This window comes from Propithecus coquereli, unplaced genomic scaffold (assembly GCF_000956105.1).
Source record: "Propithecus coquereli isolate 6110/MARCELLA unplaced genomic scaffold, Pcoq_1.0 Scaffold316, whole genome shotgun sequence".
Lineage (NCBI taxonomy): Eukaryota > Metazoa > Chordata > Mammalia > Primates > Indriidae > Propithecus > Propithecus coquereli.
The window spans coordinates 2,262,785-2,286,753 of NW_012148797.1; the positions used below are offsets into that span (position 1 = coordinate 2,262,785).

A 23,969-nucleotide genomic window follows, 5' to 3' on the forward strand; every position below is an offset into this window, starting at 1 on the left:
TGTAGTCCCAGCTACTCGGGAGGCTGAGGCAGGAGGATCGCTTGAGCCCAGGAGTTTGAGGTTGCTGTGAGCTAGGCTGACGCCATGGCACTCTAGTCTGGGTGACAGAGTGAGACTGTCTTAAAAAAAAAGACTGCAGGCCCTCCACCATTCTCACGCTACCAAACACAGAGAGCTCGCAGCGCCTCTTTGGGGAGGTGGGGAAATGTGAGGGCTCCAGCCTCAGGGGGTGGGGCATCCCAGGTGGAAAGACATAAGTGGGGAAGCTGGAGGCTCAGAGACCCAAGTTCCACCTGCCTCAGTCTGTGTCACATGGTGAACAAGCTAAATGTCCAGGCAGGAAATTACATACATCCAAAATAGGACGACAAGTAAGGTCTCCAGCGAATGTGCTGTCAACCTCGTCGAGCCATTCAGCAACCTCAGTGCCAGGTCCCTCAATGGGCAGATTGTGAGAGTACCCAAAGTGCCCCCACATAAAAAGAGACATTGTCTTGAAGGGCTCGTGTGTGTGCACGCGTGCATATACGTACACATGGGTACACGTCGAGTCATAGGGAAAATCAGAGCAGTCAATGCTGGGCTTCCTTATACATATTTTGGGGTTCAGCAGATTTTATTTCAAACTACATATAAGGTGGGGGAAATCCATAAGCCCTTTGGGACTTGGGGCTTCTAAAATTGCTCCTCTAGTCCTAGAAGTCAGTGAAGGTGGATTGAATTCTGAGAACAAGACCTTAGCTGAGGAGGATCCGCTGGTGAGCATTTTAAAGAAGTTTTGAGCTGAAGTTGGGGCCCCTTGTGAGGGAAGAGGAGGAGGAACAGTGAAAACCTGCCCATGCAGCCCTGGCTCGTCCCGCTGGCGAGTTCAAGTTCTATTAAGAACAAGCAGACATTAGCCCAGGGCCTCCACTGCCAGGTAGGAGGCTCTTGTGTGAATTAGAAAAGCCAGCGCTAGGGAGGACACACTGGGAGCAGGTGCCCCTTCCTTGGGGCACACAGCCAGTGAAGAGAGCCAGGGCGGGACTTCATCCCCATGCCCCTGAGCTCCTGAGCAGAGTGCACGGGACATGGGGCCCTGTCCCCGGTTTCCTGTGGACAGTGTCCACTCCCTCCACTTGAAGCGTCCACCTGACTTCCTTGGCCAGCCAGTGGGTTTGGGTGGTTGTTTCTGTGTGTGCACCTCAGTGGGCTGCAAAGGCTGCTTTGTAGCATCCGCTAGCACTGGTGCCTTTGGGCTCAGTGTGGGTGGAGATGAGCAAGAAATGATATGAATGGTGGCGGGATATAGCTCAGCTTCCTTCCACCTGACCTCCATCAGTCAAAGAGAGAAAAGAAGTGACTACCTGATGACAGGGACCAAATAAGGTAAGAAAGTTAAAAAAAAAAAAGTTATCTTGGCAGCAAAGATAGGATGTGCATGAGATCCCAGTGCTTGAGTGAAACGTCCCAAAATAGAAGATGACAATTATCATCAATTATCATTAGAGACTAGCTGTCACCAAAATCAAATGCAGACTCTCCTAACATTACCATGACGCTGACGAAATTTGCGTCTGGGAGCCACACAGGCGGCCAGTACAGAGCCTGTCTGTGAGATGACCCTGCCGCCCTCTGCTCCCGGACAGGCCGTGTGTAACTGTCTGCCGACGTACACCGGAGATGGGAAGGTCTGCAGCCTCATAAATGTCTGCTTAATCGTGAGTACAGCCCTAGGGCAGGCGCCCTCGGGGCCTCAGAGCCTGGGGTGCCGCCTACCCGCCTTCCAGGGGATGTGGAGTTGAGGCAATCTCCCGTTGAAAGCTTTAGAGTTGCATCTGGGCCAGGAGGCTCATTTCCTGCTCACGTTCCTTATAATGTGGGGGGAAAGGAGACAAGGCCCTGTCTGCTACCCCCGGCCTGCCCCTTTGGCCGCAGGATCCCAAGGGGTCCCAGGTGTACATAGCTGGTCAGGGACTCACCCAAATGCGCTTGGGCAAGTGCCCCAAGGCCAGCTGGATTTCCAAAGGCAATTTCCCAAAGACAGGCCATGGCGCCCAGAGCGGGTCTCAGTAAGTAGCCCTTGGGAGTCAACTAATGGGGCTTTAATGTCCAGTCTGATATCTGGGTCCCTAACCACGGTGATCAGGGGATGAGTACCGATGGCAGTTACCTGGTGTTTCTGTTGCTTTGTTTACTCTTTCTGGACCCAATGGGGAGGACGAGGAGGTCAGATAAAAACTAATATCGCAGTTTCTACCATTCTAGGGGTTTTTTTCCAGCTTCAGCTATCTGCTGTGATATAACAGGAATGTGCCTAAGATAGCATACAACTGTTTTTTTATGATTTCAAAATATTAAGGGGGTGCAAATGTTTTAGGTTACGCAGATCACTTTTATAATGGTTGAGTCACAGCTAAAGATGTGCCTGTCACCCAAATCCTGTTCATAGTGCTGAAAAAATGCTCAATGTCACTAATCATCAAGGAAATGCAAATTAAGACTACAATGAGCATACAACTTTTTAAAACAGGTCATTATTTGTTCAGATATGTGTTTTGGCTTCATCAGCAGAAATCTGGGTAAAACCTCAGGACCCAGCCACATGAATTCATGACCTCTCTATAAATGTGGTCCAACACATTTTCTCAGCTCAGCCACAGCACGCTGAGCTAAGTCTACCCACTTACTCAGCCCCCAGATTGCTAATTCTTATCAAAAAAAAAATACCTCCCCACCTTTCCACAGGGCATGTCTTTCACCTCTGAATTACTCACTTCCTCCAGGGAGCCTTCCCAGATTAACCCCATGGCAACTTTCTACTCCTTACTCTCCTGGGCTTTATAAGTAGGAGTCCACAGTGAGTGTACCATGAGCCAACAATACAGTGCAGCATTCCAAAAGCTAGTTCTGTCTTAACAGAGGCCTCATGACCAGACTAAGAAAGATTCTTCTACATTCACCACACTATTACCCTCCCCAGCCCCAACCACTCCCATTCTGCATGTTAGCTCTGTCTTAGAATAGAGGATCCAGTTCTAGACGCCCTGCATTGAGCAGGAGTTAGTGCAGGGGCAGAGGCCCCTCTTTCCCCCCACTCCCAACCCGCCATGTCCATGTACACATCGTTAATTCTTCCAGTCCTCTTTCTCTCTAAAGAGGAGTCAGGGTGGAGAGTGGAGGCTGCCGTCAACATTTCAAGGATTGCCACATGGCAGAAGGGTTGTTCTTGTTCTGTGTAAGCCCAGGGAGTAGGACTGGGACTGGGGGATGGACTTAGAAGAAAATACATTTCTCTCAACTCAAAGTGAACATCAGGACTGTCCAGAGTTTGGGAAGTAATGAGCTTATCATAACTCAAGGTATTTAACCACAGGAATAAAGCAACAGATAGGTTATCAACCCAGAGGCCTCTTAGGTTCCTCCCAACCCTGACTTATGTGACTCTAGAGTTTGAGCTGGTTTGCTTGTTGGGACCTGTGTCCTTGGAAAGTTGTGGATGTCCCTGAGGTCCCTTTCAGCACTGATAGTCTGGGCTTTTCCTTCCTCCCTGCAGTCTGTAGATACTGTTGGATCACTTCTTGTCACCGTTCCCATGTCGATCCTGATAGGAGCAGGCTCCCCTGGACTGTGTCTTCTGACTCTCTTATAACCCTTGACTGCAGACTAGCCCCATGCTCTGCAAACCCCGTAGGAGCTTACTCAGTCATTGATCACTAAGTCTCGAACGGGGCAAGTTGTCTGCTGCTGCTCAGAGCCTGACTATCCCAGGCTTTGTACTTGCAAAAGGATCAGAGGTTCTGTAAGCCTGCTGTCCCGGCATGTCACCTCTGGAGCACTTTGCGTGGTCAGCCAGGCCTCGGAAGTCCTACGTCCACTTGACATTTATATCTGCTGCTTGCCAGGGCTCAGCCACTGTGCTGCGTGCCCAGTTATGCTCTCATTTAATTCTTCTAACAGCCCTATGATAGGTAAGAACAATGATTAACCCCATTTTACCGAGATAGAGACTCCAGCTGTGTATTCTTTTCTTAGGGCTGTTGTAACAAATCACTGAAAACTGGGTAGGTTAAAACAACAGAAAGTTCTTTTCTCCCAGTTCTGGAGGCCCAAAATCCAAAACCAGAGTGTCAGCAAGGATGCGCTCCTGCTGAAGGTGGCAGGGGTGGATCTTTCCTTGCCTACCCAGCTTCTGGTGGCTCCAGGCCTTCCTGGCCTGTGACCGCATCACTCCAGTCTCTGCCTCCACCTTCACATGGCCTTCACTGCTGTATCCGTGTCATCTCCTTTTCTTGTAGGGACGCCCTGGGGTTTAAGCCTCACCCAGTTAATCTAGGATTATCTCATCTCCAGATCCTCAACTACAACTGCAAAAACTCTTTGTCTAAATAAATCACATCTACAGGTAGAGGCCTCAGGACTTGGATACATCTCTTTGGTGACCACAGTTCAACCCACTACAGGCTGGAAGGAGTGAAGGTCTTGGCCAAGGTCACAGAGCTAGTACATGGCATAGCCAGAACTTGAGCCCACGTCTGTCTAACTCAAGGCCCACACTCTTGACCACTTCCTGTGGTGCTTTTCCTTCCCACAAGGTACTGATGCTCAGAGGAGGGACACCTTGCTTTCCTATTGCTATCACTGCCCACCTGAGAGCCTCCAGCTGTTGGCGTGAGGACAGCACAGATACCCTGTAATTACTCTTCTCTGAGCAAGGTCCCTATTGTCTCCTTGTGTTGGTCTGGCAAGCTCCTCAAGAGAACAATGCCCTCTACATGAAACAATTGCATAAGGATAAGTAAGAAGCTGCAGAGAAGGGGTGTGGTGCTGGGATTTGGAGCTGCTACAACTAGAACTCTGGCCAACTTTATTTTGATAGCAGTTCTTCCATTGGCCATTTTCTTTTTTAAAAGCATGGCCACCTTGTGTTGGACAAAAGTCTTCTGGTACAGCTGGCCTGGGAGAGCCTGGTGGTCCTTTGCTGTCCTCTCAGCAGCACAGTCCCTCAGGAATAACTCTCTATTCCAGGGTTGTAAAATTGCAGGCCAACAGGGCCAGGCGGGGATCATTAATAAGGAAACCCAAAGTGTAGTGCTGCTCTAATGTCTATGCAACTCCAGCTGACTGTTGCTCTGAGCAATGCCAGCCCATTGTTGGCAGTGCTTCTGACTTTTCAAGAAAGATGAACATTTTTATGAATTTTATGTAAATATTTCCAATTTTTAAATGATGATAATTAATTACAGAAAACTCCTTTAAACACTGGGCTAAACAAAACAGTCATGGAGATAAATAATGTCTCAAGAGCCACCAATTTATGCTAGAGTCCCACCAACAAAGGCCAGGAAATGTTGTCTTCACTGAGTCAGTCCTCTGTTTCACACTGTGTGAGTTCCCTTTCTGCTGCTCTAACAGCACACAGTGTAACAGAATACCTGAGACTGTGTAACTTATAATGAACAGAAATTTATTTCTCACAGTTCTAGAGGCTGGGAAGTCCAAGATCAAGGTGCCAGCATCTGGTGAGGGCCGTCTTGCTGCACCATGGCATGGCAGAAGTCATCACATGGCCGAAGGGCAAAGAGAGAGCAAGATAATGAGAGAGAGAGAGAGAAAGAGAGAGAGAGAGACAGAGAGAGAGAAGTGGGCTGAACTTTTCCCTTTATAAGGAACCCTCTGAGACAACAGCATTACCATTCATGAGGGCAGAGCTTTCATGGCCTAATTACCCTTAAAAGTCCCACCTCTTAATACTGTTACAATTGCAATTAAATTTCAACATGAGTTTAGGAGGGGAAAAACATTCAAACCATAGCACACACCTTCACAGCTAATTTGCCTCAAGGATACAGCCCATTAGCCTGGCAATAGAGACCACTTGGAATATAACCTTTGTCTCCCCATCCACCTTCCTCTCACTGGTTGCCTTTGAAGGCTCCACTGAGCTTAAGAGTTAGGCCTGGGTTGGAATCCTGGGTTTGCTACCTCCTGACTGTGAGACTTTGTTAAACATCTTGACCTCTCTGTGCCTCACTTTCCTCCTCTATAAATTGAGATAATAATATCTCCCTCAAGTAATTACTATAGGAATTAAATGAGCTAATGTTTATAAAGTGCTTTTCTCTGGTCTTTCAATAAACACTAGCTTCTGTTATGATTACTAATATGATTATGACCACTCAGTCAACCCCCATTATGCCATTCCACCATGCCACCTCTCAGACCAGAACATCCCTCCACTCCTAACACCCTGCCCAAGTCCTTGCCATGGTCAAGGCAGAGTTTAAGCCTCCTCCTCTGGGATGTCATCCCTGACCACCCCAGTGTATAGAGAGTCCCCCATTCTCTGATCTACCCAAGCCCTTGTGGTTGGAGTCACTCAGGGGCATCTGCTTCATATAGCCTGTTATCATTAGTTCCCTTGGCGATGCCTAAATAATTCTAAACAAATTGTTAGTTCTTTGGCTACCAAGACCATATGCATTTCTATACAGCCAGGGGAAAACCTTCCACAGTATTACACACACCTATGTCAATGAACAGGCCTTGGTCTAGGCACTAGGAATTCATCAGTGACTAAGCAGCAAAGTATTTTTTCTGAAACAGTTTACACTTAGGGGGAAGAGACAGATGCTCAGAGTGTAAACTTTTAATATGCTTTTATTTTTTGCAAATTTTTGTGTAGTAACAACTTCCATGAAGAAGATGTTTTGGTCCATTTGGGCTGCTATAAAAAAATGCCATAAACTGGGTAGCTCATAAACACCGAAATTTATTTCTCACAGTTCTGGAGGCTGGGAAGTCCACAGTCAAGGCCCGGGCCAACTCCCTGTCTGGTGCACTCCTGCTTCCTTTTTTATAGATGACATGTGACACCTTCTCGCTGTGCCCTCACTTGGTAGAAGGGTTGCCGGAGCTCCCTTAGGCCTCTTTTCTTTTTCTTTTTTCACATCAGACAGGTAATATGCCAACATTATAACAAAGTTTGAAAACCCAATCATCACGCTTACGAACCATAAAAGGCTCCCACTTTTCATGGCACTAATCCAATTTATGGGGGCTCTGCCCTCATGGCCTAATTGCCTCCCAAAGGCCTCACCTTCTAATATCAGCACCTTGGGGGGTTAGGATTTCGCCATGTGAATTTTGGGGAGACACAAACATTCAGACCGTAGCAGGAGACAGGCATGCTGATGGCACAGAGACTGGCTGGAAGGGGAGGGTTGGGGGTGCTTAGCTAGGGACGTCCGACAAGGCCTCTCTGCAGAGGTGACTGGTTCCTGAATGTTGAGAAGGGGATAGTCACGTGAAGAACTTGGGGAAATTTTACAAGCAGAAGGAACAGCAAGACAGAGGTCCTGGGATGAGAAGAGCTTGTCATGTTTTGGGGGCTAAAGAGAAAGCTAAGGAGTTAAATGTCCTGGAAAAGTGTAGGCATCTGTGTGCATAACTTCGAAGGGAGTCCAGACAGCACATCTGTGTGACTTTCTCGGGCAGGGCTCTGCCAGTCCAGCAGACCCAGAGAAGACAGAGTCTGGGGGACGGCCAGGGGTTTGCTGGGCCGTGGTGGTGCAGGGAGGGAGAGAGGAGCAAGGGAGGGATCACCGTGCCTGCCTAGGCTGTGGGCCGCTTGGGCAGGTGAGAATGCTAGTGAGAGAGCAGTAGGAGGAAGTAGGCTCAAAGGAGGGGAGGTCCCTGTGCGTCACAGGAGGTTGGAGACGCAGGGATAAGAGAGGTAAGGTGACATGATAGATGCTGGTGGCCAGAGAGAGCAGCATGTTTGAAACACAGCCCTCAGAAGCAGTCCACTTTAATGCTGATTACAAAGTCAGCAGGTGGCCAAGGGGTGGGGCAGGGGCAGTAGAGGCCATTGACAGGGGTGTCAAAGCTGCCAAGGACAGACAACAGGCGCAGAGGGAAAGGCAGCGACCCAGGTGCCACCATTAAGACAGGGGAGGACAAGTTGGTGGGGACCGTGGTACCATGTGCTTCCAGGGAGCTCAGTGTCTAAAGGATGAGGGAGTAGAAATGGTTTGGAAGCCGCAGTGTGCAGTGAGACCGTGACGTGTGGGGTCATGGAGGGAAACGGAGCTTCACTGGCGGGGTGCAGGGAGGATGGTGATTGCAGGAAACAGACAGACGCCTCTGCAGGAAGAGGTGAAGGCAGCTTACTGAGAAGAGGTGAGGATGTCGGGGAGTTCCCCAATGGCAGTGAGTTGCAGAAAGCACAGGGGAAGGTCTGTGAGGACAGGAAGGGATGTGGAGTCCAATAATACGTGTCCAGAGCAACGTGGAGGAGAGTGTCCACGTGGTGAGTGTTCACAGGGAGGCTGGCTCTGAACTGCACTGTGCTTTGTTTGTATTTTAGGTCTCTGCCCATCTTCACAGCTTATAAACTCTTTGAGGGCACGGACAATGTGTTCTATCGCTTTATACCCACTGCCTTCTATCTGATGGCTGTCACCTTTCCTGTGATCAGATGAGAGTTTAGCTTAAAGCTGGGAAGTATCAAACAAGATTGGTGCCTTTCTAGTTAATGCCCAGATGCTGAGAAATTTCCAGTTTGGCAACTCTGGGCTTACCTATATAGGCCTGGAGATTGGTCCAGAGGGACCTGCCACCTTGGGGTACAAGACCAAGTGACTAAGATGCCCCTGTGACCGTAGGGAATTAATTGGAAGACAAGTTCAGAAAAAAGGGCAAATAATAGAAACTATCAAAGTTAGAGAGCGAGACAAATAATAAATTTCAACACAGAATTGCTTTGTAAATATTCACAGAGCTGGCAACCTAACTGATCTAATCCCCATCCCCCTACCCCTGGGCAATTTTACCAGAAAAACGGTGGCTGTAGTGAATTTGCCATCTGCAATCACACTGGACGAGAAAGGACTTGTACTTGCAAGCCAAACTACATTGGAGATGGATTTACCTGCCGTGGCAGCATCTATCAGGTAACACAAGACGTATTTCCATAAAGTAAATTCCACTTTCCTAGATGTGCTAAGAATCCAGGTGGCCGAGGAATATTCAAGACCTTTGCAAAATGTAAAGCTCTATAAAAATGTGAAAGGCTATTTTTATATAAATCAGCAATGAAAAGAAATTATCCAGGGGAATTCAGTTGACTTGGGAAAGAGTGTAATGTCGTGATTAATATTGACTGACCATTCTGGAGTCAGAAACCTAGCTTTCAATTCAGCTCTGCCAGTTGGTAACGGTGTGACTTTAAGCATGTTACATCATGTCTCTGGGTATCAGTTTTCCAATCAGTAGAAGAAAATAATAATGGCACCAACCCCATCAGGTTGTTATAATAATTAAATGATGTCATATGTGTAAAGGACACAGAGTGCACAACAGCTCAGAGGCATTACATGATGTGGATTGTTTTGCGTGTGTGTGTGCACGTGTGTGCATGCACCCACCCACATGCCTGAGCATAGAGGATGAGGCGGTGTGATACTTGTAGGTTTCAGCCTATTATTAAGTAAATGGTCAGTTATTTAAAGAGGGACTAGAGCATTCTGGCTAATCAAATGTTCTTGTTAATAGAGTAACCGAATCTGCCATAAACCTGTAACTGAATTTTTTAAATATTTGAACTTTAAAAAATGTTCTCAAAACTCAGATGCTTCTGGAAATGACTGAACCTTTCTTTGATAATGATGGCAATTCCGGAAAGGTTGTGGAACTCATAATGTGTCCGCATAGTCCTTCCGGACATCAATTGTAAGCCTGTAGGTGAAGCTCCAAACAGGCCCATTGCTGCAGACTGGCAGCTGAGGGGTGGCAGATCCTCGCAACCTTAGAAAAACCATCCTGCAATAATTCTGTGTTGTTCTTGTATATAATTCAAGGCATTAAACAAAACTACTGTGTTGTTTGCAGGAGCTTCCTAAGGACCCGAAAACCTCCCAGTATTTCTTCCAGTTGCAGGTGAGAACATACGTGTCTGTTCAGCTATGACTTTCACCTCAAGCCAGATACAGGATAAACCATTAGCCTCCAGAGGCAGTGAGGGTGGAAGAAAGTCTGGGACCCTGGGTTTCTGGAGTTTTCTACATAAGAATATAGTAAGAGGTGAGAGGTGGGGATCCAGTTTCATTCTTCTGCATGTACAACCCAACTGCCCGTCAATCCATGAGTGGATTATTAAAATTTGATATATGTATACAATGGAATATTACTCAATCATAAGAAATGACAGTGATCTAGAACCTCTTATACTTTCCTGGATTAAACTTAAGCCCATTATCCAAAGTGAGGCACCACAAGAGCAGAAGAATGGGCTCCACTTGTACTTGCCATCAAATTGGTACTAACTGATCAACACTAGGGTGATCACATGGCAGAAATACTCTCCAGGGATTAGGGGGATTTGGGGCAGGGGGGGTAAATCTGCAACTAAAGGATATGGGGAGCACTGTAGGGGGGAAGGGCTTGCCTTTAACCCGCACTTGGGTGAGGCAAAGACATAAAGTGTAACCATAATGTTTGTACCCTCATAATACCCTGAAATAAAAAAAAAAAAAAAGAATATAGTAAATGAAAAAACTCCCATCATAGCAGTGGAGAAAATAAACATCACCGGGGCAACTGGTGAACACTTTGGGTGAAAATATTAGATTTGATATTTTTGTACGTCATATATCTGAATAAGTTCCAGATATATTGAAGAATAAAATATAAAAACTAGAAAAATAAAATCATAAAAAACTAGAAGAAAATTTACATAACTGTAGTAAAATATTGAAGAATAAAATATTAAAAAACTAGAAGAATAAAATCATAAAAAGCTAGAAGAAAATTTACATAGTCATAATAACCATATGATCTTAGAATTGCAAAAAGACAATCATAACAGTTAAATAAATCATCTTGATTTTTGCATTTGTATTATTTTCCCAGCTGTGTAGAATATTGACATGTGGGAGAGAGGCTGGAAAGAATAATAGGAGTTGCATCTAAGTGGTGGGATTATAGGATCTTTGTTATTTTCTTCTTTATGCTGTATTTTCAAAATCTTCGATATAACAAGCACGTGCTAATTTTATAATTAGAAAAAAACAAACATGACTTCAGTGACAGAATCTGGGTTGAATTCGAATCAAAGACTAAAATGCAAGTCTCCCCATCCAGCTTCAGCTGCCCAGGTGCCATGGGCTCTGGTATCTGTTTGAGCCTCTACCTGTATCATGCTAAGTAAGTGACCTGTGGGGCCGCCTTCCTCCCGCAGGAGCATTTCCTGAAAGACCTGGCCGGCCCAGGCCCCTTCACGGTTTTCACACCTTCATCTGCAGCCTTTGATGAGGAAGCCCAGGTAAGCACAAGACTGGGGGCAAGAGAGGAGATTTGGGGCTAGAACACAGTCTTTGGGCCTCGCCATGGAGCCAACACTGGGGATGTCTCTGGGCAGGAAACTTAGGCTCAGGTGACCCTGACCAGCAATAGAAGGTGCTGCCTTTCAGCACAGGGACCCCTGCTGGGGATGCATCCAGGAGGATTTGGGGGAACCACTGGCCAGAGACCTTCTAAAGCAGCCTTTTTGGCACCAGGGACCAGTTTCGTGGAAGACACTTTTTCCACAAACAGGAGTTGGGGGAATCAGGGACGGGGGGCAACGCTCAGGCAGGGATGCAAGTGATGGGGAATGGCTGTGTCCCGGTTCCTAACAGACCACGGACCAATACCAGTCCACAGCCCAGGGTTGGGGACAGCAGTTCTAAAGGACATCCCTGGACAAGGCAGGAGGTTAGAGAAGATTAACAATTCTCAAGTGATCCGAATCTCCCACAGATAAAAAAAAAAAAAAAGGCTGAATGGGGACAGAGAGATGCTGGATTAAAGGGATTTAAATTGGTTCTTTTCTTGCAGGATTTATCAGAGCCTTTACTGTTCTAATATTCACTGGAGCTCTTTATGCTGAATTACCCACTAATAGTAGTGATAGCTGACATTTACTGTGAGTACCAGGCACTGTTCTGAGTGCCTGGCTTAGATTAACTCATCTGATCCCCACAAGCCTGTGAATCGAGTGCTATCACTCACTATTCCCATTTTACAGCTGAGGACGTTGAGGGAATTGGCTTTCCCAAGGTCACATGACCAGCAGGTGATGGAGTAAGGACTCAGACCTCGGCCTGTGTGCTTAACCACTGCACACACTGCCTCTCGAAGCAGATATTTTGGACGCCAGCAAAGCAGAGGCACAAAAATAATTTTTGAAAGAATTTGACATTTGGTAATTCAGAAAAAAAACTATCAAAGGTGTTATCATGAAACAATGAGAACTTTGTGGGCTTCTTTACTTTGCAGTTAATAGTGTTTGTATTTTAGATTCCAAATGGAAAGACATCATGATATTTTCCAATACTGAAGGTTTAAATCTGGCCCTGGAACCTCTCCAAGAGGGGGTTTACTATGCAGTGTTTCCCAGCATATTTCGCAAGAAATTTCTCTTTTTTTGGAGGGGTGGGGAGCATCTCACAGAACTTGGGGTCTTTGCAACATGTTTTGTGAAATGCTGGAACAGAGGAACTCCGCGTTCCCTTCTGCTCCGAGATTCCACAGTGGAAGCAGAAAAGGGGCTAGGGCCACTCCCTCCCTCATGCCTGGACGGCCCCTACCCTGCAACCCGACAGCAAACCAACCCTGACTGCCTACTGCCCAGGGGCTGGGTGGGGAGAGAGGTGTAGGGTGGGGTACAGAGGCCAGGAGCCCAAAACAGCAGCTTGCAGCAAACGCTCCTGCCTCCAGCTGGAACCCTCTGCCCTTCTGTTACAGATTAAGGACTGGGACAAACAGGGCCTGATTCCCCAGATTCTTCGGTACCATGTGATCGCCTGCCACCAGCTGCTTCTGGAAAACCTGAAAATGACCCCAAATGCTACTTCCCTCCAAGGGGAGCCGATTGTCATCTCTGTCTCTCAGGTGAGAGAGGCCCCCTCAGGAACATGCCAGTTATCCTTAGGTCCTCTCTCCTCCTTTTCCATAGCGTAATGCCAGTTATTAATATAATAATAACTACAAATGGATGTTGAGTGATTTCTACATGCAGGCACCGCTCTAAGTATTTGGTATGTACTAACTTGTTTAATCTTCAAAATAGCCCTGTGATAGAGGTAATATTATTATCCTTAAATTCCAAATAAGGAAAGTGAGCTCAGAGAGGTTAAGTAACTGGTCCCAGGTCACATAGCAAGTAAATATTAGTGCTGGAATTGAAACTCAGAGGGAGGGCAGCTGCAGGCCATAAATAGACCTGCTTTTGGTACCATCAGTCAGAAACCAGAAAGGGATGAAAGCTTTCGATCAAAGCCACTTGACCATGCTGGTCCCACTCCTCCCCGCAACAGAGAAACAAATGGTGGCTGTAGAATTCATTGCAAAGGGGAAAAAAGTGGGGAGGGGGTATAGGACAAATATGAAAGAGAAACCAATATTGATCTGTTCGTTTAATTCATGTTTGAGAATCACATTGAAATGACTGTTTTGGTTGATTCTATATTATGTGCTGTTAACTTCTCTAGGTGTAAATTACATTCTTGTCTCAGTTTTCTTTGAATAATCATAAGAAAAAATGTGTTCAGGTAACTCAGATCTTCAGATTTTGCTCCCGACGATTTAAGAAATTGGCAAAGCAATTTTGTGTCTGTTTCTCTGTGCGCTCATTTCTTTTTTTCTTTGCTGGTTGATTTCAGGGTACAGTGTATATAAATAATAAGGCTAAGATCATATCCAGTGATATCATCAGTACTAATGGAATCATCCATATCATAGACAGATTGCTGTCTCCCAAACACTTGCTTATCACTCCCAAAGACACTTCTGGAAGGATTTTGGTAGGTAAACTCACTGTCATACTCTCTGCATGGACTGACAATACCTTATCACCTCAATTCTGATTTGGAGGCATCGTTTTGAAACATTTTGATTTGGCTGCTTCAATCTCAAGCTATCATTAAAGGCCTAGTAAACGTTATTCTTAGTAGTAAACAAATAAAAGTCTCTTTTAAATTGATAAGTGGATTTTCTAAGTTTTTCTTTAGTGTCCGCAAGGGCAGGTGGTCTTGCATAGATTTGAAGATGGAGATGACAGATGGATGGGTAGATAGATAGAGAGACAGACATAGATATCATCAAAACTGAACTTGGAGTAAAACTCCTTCTCAATTGACAAAAAAGGTAATTTTAACTCTTATTTTTGCTTATTAGTATTGGTCAGCGTTCTTCACTGCAGACCACAGATTACTATACTTAGCTTACACAAAAAAGAGGAGTTTCTTAAGATATTAGATATATCATCAAGACTCTGGAAGGCCAGAACCTAATTCAGATACCACACAGCTGGGAGCAAAGCAGCCCAGGGAAGCCTACAAAGGGTGGACACCTAACCTCACCACAGGGCTGCTCTGGCTGTCACATCTCTGCCACTGCCACCTGTCTCCAGCCTCATCACCGAGGACACTAGAAACGGGACCACAGATGCCTTCATCATTATGCTTGCCAGAAGGTCTGAGCCCCCTGCTGGCAGCCACTACCACCTCCTGTTATTTGTTTCCACCAACAAGCCTTGCACAAGTGTTTCTGCTCGGAGGACCCTGTATCACATATGGGCTCTAGCTGCAAGGGAGTCTAGGAAAATGTAGTGCTTAGCCTTCTGGCCTCTAGAATGCAAAAAAGCAGGCGGAAGAGAGCTGGAGTGGATGCCGATGAGCCAATCTACCTCACCAGCCATGTTAGGTTACCTTTACTTTGTCCTTTGTTGAAGTGTTTTGTAAACTGTATGAAGAAAAGTCTCATGCTCATTCTCAATGTCTTTGCAGCAAAATCTTACGACAGTGGCAATAAACCATGGCTACACCAAATTTAGCAACTTAATACAGGTAAAATCCCAGGGGAAAGGTTGACTCAGGGGATAACCGGCCTAAAGACGTTTTGTTTTGTTGGGTTTTTACATCCTCCAGCTGTTGTGAGATCTGTGTGGGGAAATCCCAGTTTTCTGGAGAGTAAAGTCATTCTCTGCCACCCCCTTCTCAAAATGTTATATGGTTGGTTGAGCTGTAGAATGTGCATTGGCTGAGTTAGAAGTTGACGTTTTTGAGGCTAGGGAGAGGGAAAGAAATTGGGGTGTGCCAGTCCCTGTACCTGGTGCTTCACATCTGGAATTACCAAGTCCATTATAGAGGTGGGGAAGCCAAGGTGGACAGTTGGAGAACCAATGGCTTGAGGCAGGTAGAAATTAAAACCGTATCTTTCTGACTTCTGAGACTGTGCCCACGAATTGAATAGAAACTTCTTGTTCAAACAAAAGATTGTAGAAGAGAATAGGGAGGAGGTCCAGGGTCCTCCTGAGGCTCCTCTGCCTCTCCCCAACCCTGAGCAGTCCCTGAAGGGTTCTAAGAACCCTGGACTCCCCCACACTATAGTCTATAAATCTTGGCATTAGACCAGCGATTCCCAAAATGGTCTTGGTCTCAGACTCTCTGGGGAGCTTTCTAGAAATGGGGATTTCAAAGTGTTCAAAATGAGAACCTCCAAGGATGTTGCAGTCAAGTCATCTTTGCCTAACTACCCACCCCTAAAACCGTATATTCACCCCGTACCTGTGCGTCAGGGTCTGGTGGAACACGGGCTTTTAAAGGAAGTTAGCAAACCTCTTGGGGCTCAATAAAAGGGGATAATAAAGCTTTCTTCATAAAGTTGTTGGAAAAATTAAAAGAAAAAAATGTACATGATGCACCCAAGTCATATTAATAGAAGGTTCTCAAAATGATTCCTCCTTCTTCATCTCACGATTTCTTTTTTGATTATATATTATCTAGAAATCTTACAAACACATGAGAGTATCTCAATATTGCACAAGTCTCAGTTTTTAAATGAAATATGAGGAAAAAATGTTAAGCTGGTCCTCCAGAAATTAAAATATTTGGGCAAGAGTAGAATTGAAAAAAAAAAAAAAAAGATAATTCACTAGAGTGTAGGTTTATTTTCCTATGAACAAAAGCCCAGAATTTGACTTTCTGATTTGCCCGCTAAGGAAATGTAGGTCAGAATGGCTGGAGAGGGATAGGCCTCTAGTTCCTGGCTGTGTCACCCTTGAACCATCCGGAGCCCCGATAAGCCTCGGGGTGGGGCACGGAGGGAAATCCTCAGAGACCCTCTGCCCACAGGCTGGGTCGGCTGCGCGAACTGTGCTCTCACCAGCGACGGGCTGACTCCCTGTGTTCCAGGACTCAGGCCTGCTGAGCATGATCACGGACCCCATCCACACCCCGGTCACTCTCTTCTGGCCCACGGACCAAGCCCTCCAAGCCCTCCCCTCTGAACAACAGGATTTCCTGTTCAACCAGGACAACAAGGACAAGCTGAGGGAGTATTTGAAATTCCATGTGATCCGAGATTCTAAGGTATTTTGTTTAAACCCAGAAGTGAGTGCAGGAATGTCCCAGGGGGGTGATAAAAGTCCCCATCTCCATGGTGTGCAGGAGGCCTCAGCAGCCCCTGTGCCACGGTGTCCTCCTCTGATTAGCCATGGTGAGTTGGCTCCTGCTGTATACCACACCTGGTTCTGTTTCTTAGACCTGCTCTTTTTTTTTTTTAATTTTAACCTATTCCCAAGAGCATCCTTCCTCTCTTCACTGCAGATAAGCCTCTTCTCTTTCCCAGTTCACGTTGCAAACTGGCTGTGGACAACAGTTCCCAAGTTTTTCCAGATGGATTCCTTCTCTTCCAATTCCAAACTTTCTAGGCAAATAAATGGCTGATTGATCCAGCTTCAATCAGTTGTTGCCCGTGAACTGATCAACTGTGTCAGAGAAGCAAGATCGTGTAGGAACATGGCAGCCACTCTGAGTCTGCAACCAGGCCCCCTTGTCTCTCTCCAGGGCTGAGTCTACCCAGCTCAGGAATAGCAAATGCCCCGACTTTCAATCATTCATAGCACCTGGACTGGTTTCCTAAGGCCACTGTCACCAATTACCACCAACTGGGCAGCTTAAACAACAGAGATTTATTCTCTGTAGCACCCAGTTCTGGAGGCTAGACATCTGGAATCAAGGTGCCAGCACGGTTATTCCTTCTGGAAGTTCTGAGGGAGAACCTGTTCCACGCTTCTCGCCTGGCTTCTGGAGGTTGCTAGAAATCCTCAGCTTGTAGGCTCATCCCTCCAATCTCTGCATCCACGGTCACATGGCCGTCTTCTGCGCGTCCTCCTCGGCCTTTCACATGGCATTCTCCTCTCTTTCTTCCTCTTTTAAGGACACTGTTCATACTGGATTAAGAGCCCTCCCTGTTCCAGGATTGCTCATCCTAACTAATTACATCTGCAGTGGCCTTATTTCCAAATATGGTCACATTCCGAGGCACTAGGGGGTCAGGACTTCAACGTAAATTTTCGAGGGGCACAATTGAGCCCGTAACAGCACCCCAGGTCATTTCCCAGCCTGACGCACCCATCCTTTCATTGGTTTCCTTTGCCAAGACTGCACCTTCCAGGGACTCCCAAGCATGCGTGGATGGGGGATGGAAGGTTCGTGAAACCAGTCAAACTCATCAGCACTTTCGCTCCAGAACAAATTTCTAACCTCCCTGAGAGCCCATGATTATTCTTCGCTTTGATGATTCCTGTAGTCATTTTGAAGCTGAAATTATTAGAACTCATGGAAAAACTTGCATCTGAATTTGACTTGTTGGCTAAGCTCCTTTGGGCCATTTTTCAGGCCAAATGTAGGGTATTAATGTGGCACCATCGCTTCCGCAGGTTTTAGCCGTGGACCTTCCCAGATCTGCCTGGAAGACACTGCAAGGATCTGAGCTGAGTGTGACGTGTGGAGCTGGCAGTGACATTGTGAGTATCGTCACAGGAGGTGGAAAGGGAGGGGGTCAGGAACACATGAACGGCAAGCCAGTCCCCAACCACCGCCCCTTCAAGGAGATGTTCGTTTTCCTTCCGTTGACAGCAAGCTCGTTTTTTCTCACCACCTTCAGAGCTGTTTTTCCTAAGAGTACATAAGTGGATATAAAAAACCTGATAAATCCTGGCCGGCCCATGCCCTCGTAGCAGGTGGCAAGAAGCCTCTTACACTTGTCGAGAGCAGCTTCCAGTTGAGATATATCTATCTATATATATACACATTTTATTTTTGTAGAGAATTTTTTTTCTAGTGTGAGACACTCACCTGAAGCAGGAAAGTATACTGTTATTTCTTTCCCTGCCTTCCCAGCCCCACTGTGGCCTCACCTCCAGCCCTCTCTTGGCAGTCAGAACCAGCTTTGCACTATACCTATCTAAATCAGCCAGTAGACAGAAGGTTTGCGGTTTTCATCTTCCCTGGCTAGTTCCTGGACAATTCTACCTTCCTGTAATTCCACACGATGCATGGGTCTAACAGGATTAGTTCAACTGCATGTAATGGCAAAGCCAAAATGACAGTGGCTTAAATATATAAGGATTTATCCTCTCTTGTAAAGGAAATCTGGAGGTAGCCAATTCAGAGCTGGTACAATGGCCCAATGGGAGAGCTGCTTCTGTTTTTCTGCTCTGCGGCCACATGGTTCCAGCCTCAAAGTCACCTCAAGGTCCACTATGGCTGCTGGGAATCCAGCCGCCATGTCCACTTTCCAGGTAGTAGGAAGGGGGAAGGGCAAAAGGGATGCATCTCCCAGTCAAGTCAATTCCCTTTAAGGAGGCATCCGACAGGTTCCATACAACCTTCTGCTTACGTCTTATGACCAGAATCCCTTTGGTGTCTGGATTAGAATTGCATTGAATTTATAGCTGAATTTGAGGAGTATTAGCATCTTTTCATTCCAACTTCTGGAAAGTTATCCCAGTGCAATTACGCTCTTGAGAGATCGCCTATACTGTCTCCATAAACCAAAGGCACACCTATCAGAGGAGGATAGTAAGAATGCCCACTGCTTGTTCTGTGTGCTAATCGGGCTTGCAGAGCACCCTGCAATATACTGTTTAGTTCGATCTGTATAACAACCCTATGCATTAGAAATCATGAACTCTGTATTTACCCGGTGGGGAAAAAAATTGAACCTCAGAGAAGTTCAGTGACTTGCCCATGGTCACACAGTACATAAGTGAACGTGCTAGGCTTTAAACCACAGTTTTCTGGTGTTTTCTACTGAGTCACAGTATCTCCATCCCATCCACAGATATTGTGAATTCTCTTTTTTCTCCCGACAAAACTATCTAAAAACATTTTATTTTCTTGGGGTGAGAGTGTATCCATGAACTTACTAGCTGGGTGACGTCAGGGAAGGAAGCCCTAGGATTACTGTAAGCATTAAATGAAATACTGTATCTAGAGCCTGCTTTAGATAATGCCTGGTACATGTGAAAAAGAAGTTATTATTATGATTATAAAGTTAAAGTCCATCACTTGTATATCCTGGAAAGAAAAATGAACCAGCCACTTTGCTGGGTGCTGGCACTGAATTAGAAAACTCGGTTACTGCACACGAGTGGCCACGTCAGCAAAGTTTATGCCGAACCACAGGGAGGTCATCCTGCTCCACCCCGTCACCCCACTGCCGACGTCTCTTCTTTGGTCAAGGTGGTGTGGCAGAGGGCCAAGGATGTAGCCCCATTTACTGGACAAGTCATTTAACCTCTCACTGCCTCAGTTTCCTCATCTGCAAATGGGTACTGATAATAGTAGCTCCATCCCAGCGTGGTGAGGATTAAAAGAATTTGCACAGGTAAAGTACTTAGAACAGTACCTGGCACACAATACGTGCTGAATGTTAGATAGATAGGTGATTGATCGATAGATGTGTATATATATTATACACAGTGTGTATATACATATGTGTGTGTGTGTGTGTGTGTGTGTGTATATATATATATATGTTTTTCCAGTTCTTCCTGAGTCTTGCAGGTGCTGGCCACATGTTATGGCCTGAGAAGAAAAGTCTGAAAGGGATTGACTATTCTCTCTCTCTCTCTTTCTCTCCCCCCATCCTTCTCTCTCTTTCTCAGGGAGAGCTCTTTCTAAACGGCCAAACATGCAGAATTGTGCAGCGGGAGCTCTTGTTTGACCTGGGCGTGGCCTATGGCATTGACTGTCTGCTGATTGATCCCACCCTGGGCGGCCACTGTGACATTTTCACTACTTTCGATGTCTCGGTCAGTCCTAAAAACAACACCGTGATAAGAGAACCTTGGGCCAAAGAACAGCCCTGTGACAGCGTGGAACCTGTTGTGAAACCACTGGAGGCCCAGAGGGCTGAGGGCCAAAGGATGGAGCTCTTCAGATTCAGAATCAACAAGCATCTACTTAGCCCCGCGTGGCCTGGAATATTCCTGTCTATCCACCCACCTGCGCATCCATTTATTCCCTTGTCATTGGTGAAACAGTTTTTGGATACCAACTGTGTGCCAGCTGTTCCACCATTCATTTTCAAATCCATCCATCTAGTCAGTCACTCACTCATTCATTCAACAAACATCTGTTCAGTTTCTGCCAGATTAAACCATATGAAATTGCCATATTTGACAGTTTGGGGCCTATAAAAATGGCAGTTTCATATGGTCAGTCTAATATCATATGCCACCCACGCCTCCATCATTTACCTATTACCTATTCATTCATTTGACAATGTTGATTGAACTTCTGTCCCAGGTCCTGCACCATTTTAAGCATTTTCACATTCACTCATTCATCCGTCTGGCACCTTTGCTGAGCCACCTTTGCGCCAGCCACTTGGCTCAATGCTCAGCTTACCCCTGCGATACTCCAATAATGGGAGTAGTTATCATCAACTCTATTATGTAAATTTGGAAATTGAGTCTCAAAGAGGTGAGGTGACTTTACGTGGCAAAGTTTGTCACCAGTTGGTATCGGTACCTGGCACTCATAGGCATTCAATAAATATCCCCAATTTTTTGGATACCATTCAGCCAAAGTAGATGCAACCATTGGGTTTTCACTATGGGGGTCTGGCCTTCTTAATTTCCAAAGTATATTCACACACATTTTTTTTTCAGTTAATCATTTTCCCTCACCAATCCCCTCAAGATCAAATAGGAGCAAGAATTATTATCCTTATTTTATAGATCATAAAACTGAGAATCAAAGAGCATAAATGATTGGCCAAAAGTATCCTGGGCTAAAGTAAAGTGGAACCAACACTTGCATCCACATTTCCCGTTGCTACCACCACGTGCCTACATGACACTGCCCTTGTCCAGCTCTGGGTAACAGGATCTTCCTCTTCAGAGAACTAAATCAAAGAGCTGAGGTCTGAGGTAGACCTTCAGAATTCTCCATGGCAAAGTTGTTTATACATTCTCGATCATAGCTAGAATCTTAATCAAGATTAACTAAGTCCTTAATCAACCCATCCAGGTATTAATCAGGGACATTTCCTTGTGTTTTCCAAGTTTCTTGATTTTTAAGTGTTTCTTTTCTTGCATACTAGGGGGATTGTGGGAGCTGTATCAATACTCCCAGCTGCCCAAGGTGGAGTAAACCAAAGGTAATTAAGAATGCAGTGATGTTTGGAGAGCCATAGGTTTGTTTCATTATCAGACCTCTGTCTTCTGGCATGTGTGAGGACGTGTGTGTGGGTGGGGGGAGGTGTTGCATGAATGTAATTTGTGTCATTCTTTCAAAAACCAAGCCAAAGAGGTGAGAGATGGACATTCTCAGCCCAGGCAATCTGTCAACCTACTACCCATCTCTTAGGACTGTCTAGAAAAGTCATGGGATTGTAGGCCCAGAAGGGACTTCAAAGATAATTATAATTATAAAAGTAATAGCTATATTTTGTTGGCTATTTTCTACATCCCAGGCTTTGCTGAGCTCTTTATATATTCATTGTTCCTATTCCTCATTATATCGCTTGTAGGAAGCTATTACTACCTATACTTATGAAAAACTGAGTCTCAGAGAAGGTAAGCAATCAGCCCAAGGCCACACAGCTAGTAAGGAGCAATGCTAGGATTAAAGATCAGAAAGCAATGGAGAGCAATGGTTAAGCCAGTGAAATTTGGAGTCCACGGGTATGCGGTCGAATTCCAGTAACTTATACCAAGTCACAGGATCTATGAGTTTTTCCTCTGTAAAGTGGAGCTGGTGACAATTCTATAAGCAGTTATTAAGAAAAGTAAATTTCAAAATGTGAGTACACGTAAGTGCCTGGCACGTAGTAAGTGCTCATTAAATATTGTTTTTTATTACTTATTCCAAAGTCAAGCTCTTTCTACTCCACTAGCAAAACCTATAACAAAACAAAATGGAATTTATACCCTCCTTGCGGCACACCCTTCCCTGATAGGAAGCTCCCTCCGCTCTCTCCCTCCCTAGGCATACGCACCATTTGCAAGCCACCATAAGGGTCAGAAAGTTCTTCAGTTCTTCCTCTTGAGTCTGGGGAGAAATCTTCCCGTGGACTCTAGCTTTGCCCCTTCCCCATCCATGTGCTTCTGCCATTGGCCTATTGACTCCCCTAAGAAAAATATTTCCTTTAAAAATTTTTTTTTAAAAAAAATAGCTGGCTCCCATTGGAAGTCCCATTTTCGACTCTGGCGGTATCTGGGATCGTCCACTGGGAGGCGGACTAGAGACCCAGAGCCCCCGTCCCCGCGGTGGAAAGTGGAGGGATGGTCTGCTCTCTTCCTTCAGGGTGTGAAGCAGAAGTGTCTCTACAACCTGCCCTTCAAGAGGAACCTGGAAGGCTGCCGGCAGCAGTGCAGCCTGGTGATACAGCTCCCCAAGTGCTGCAAGGGCTACTTCGGGAGAGACTGTCAGGGTGAGGGCACCTCCTCCTGCCTCATGACTCTAACGGGATTGTGTTCTCACTGTACGGCATTTGAGAGTACCAGAATTATAAAGAGCTGGGGGAAACACTCCCAGACCCCAAAGCAATCACTCTAAGGAGTTGTATCATTCCTTCTACTTTGTCCATTTGGCATATTTTGGGGTTTTTTACCAAATTGAGATTCTACCGGGTGTGTATTATAATTGTGCATCTGATTTTTGCTTAGCATTGGAACATACAAGCATTTCCCATGGAGCTAAAGACATGATGCTGATAAGCATGTCTGTTTCAGTGTATTCGATACGATTCTCCCTTGGCAGGTGATACACTGACACAGCACATGTGAGCCAAAATTTCCTGAGAGCCCCCCTGTTATAGGACATATGGCATTGTCCTCCCTCCATTACCTGACCAGGAAAGGGCTCTTTGCCAAAGGGTGTTTGGGCCCATCCTGAAAGCCCTGTGCTGGCTACAACTCCTAGCCAGTAATGCATCAACAGCGGCAGCATGACAAATGCCTACAGGGCACTTCCCATGTGCCACACGTTGTTCTAAGTAGGCACATTTACTGAGTGTTATTTCCCACGGATAACAATACATTCACTCTAGGCAGCAACCCCTAGGGAATAGGTTCCGTTGTTGTCCCCACTTTGTAGATGAGAAAACAGAGGCACAGAGAGGATACGAAGCAAGCCTGAGGTTCCACGGTCTGCCTCCAGATACCGTGATTTGTACTGCCATGCATACTCCGCTCACTGTACCCTCACTGAGAGCACTCTGTCTGGACTGAGAGGCCATGAAGTCACCCAGCAAGCACCAGCCCCCATCACGAAAGTGTGGGCCATTCATAAAAAGCTATGTCATCCCTTGTATTTGTTCAGTGCTTTATATTTTCAAAATGCTCTTAGTTATCGTACCTTATTTCATCCTCACAATAACAATGTGATATAGGTCAAGCGGGCACTATGTTATCATCACCATCACCGTTATCATCATCTTCTTCATCATCATCTAGAGCTAAGAAAACTAAACCTCAGAGCAAGTTCATTACTCAGCCCAGATCTACTCAAGTCCAAGTGTCCCGACCCTCAAATACAGGGCCCAGTTCAACATATCCCCCTGCCAAGGTAGATTCATGTCAGAACATTGAAGCTCACATCTCCTAGGCCAGCGGCTTGCCCTAAATATCCACTGTCACCCAGGGCCACCGT

General features: G+C 45.8%; 1 protein-coding gene across 1 annotated transcript in view; it reads left to right on the forward strand.

The window, feature by feature from the left end:
• Window positions 1-23,969, forward strand: part of STAB2 (stabilin 2) — a 168,907-nt gene that overhangs the window by 123,592 nt on the left and 21,346 nt on the right. The window contains exons 42-53 of the mRNA XM_012650245.1: window positions 1,629-1,700; window positions 8,817-8,933; window positions 9,871-9,918; window positions 11,219-11,302; window positions 12,766-12,912; window positions 13,683-13,823; window positions 14,808-14,867; window positions 16,215-16,391; window positions 17,744-17,830; window positions 19,976-20,122; window positions 21,418-21,474; window positions 22,623-22,749. Coding sequence (XP_012505699.1) covers window positions 1,629-1,700; window positions 8,817-8,933; window positions 9,871-9,918; window positions 11,219-11,302; window positions 12,766-12,912; window positions 13,683-13,823; window positions 14,808-14,867; window positions 16,215-16,391; window positions 17,744-17,830; window positions 19,976-20,122; window positions 21,418-21,474; window positions 22,623-22,749 — 1,264 coding nt within the window. The remainder of the gene's footprint in view (window positions 1-1,628; window positions 1,701-8,816; window positions 8,934-9,870; window positions 9,919-11,218; window positions 11,303-12,765; window positions 12,913-13,682; window positions 13,824-14,807; window positions 14,868-16,214; window positions 16,392-17,743; window positions 17,831-19,975; window positions 20,123-21,417; window positions 21,475-22,622; window positions 22,750-23,969) is intronic.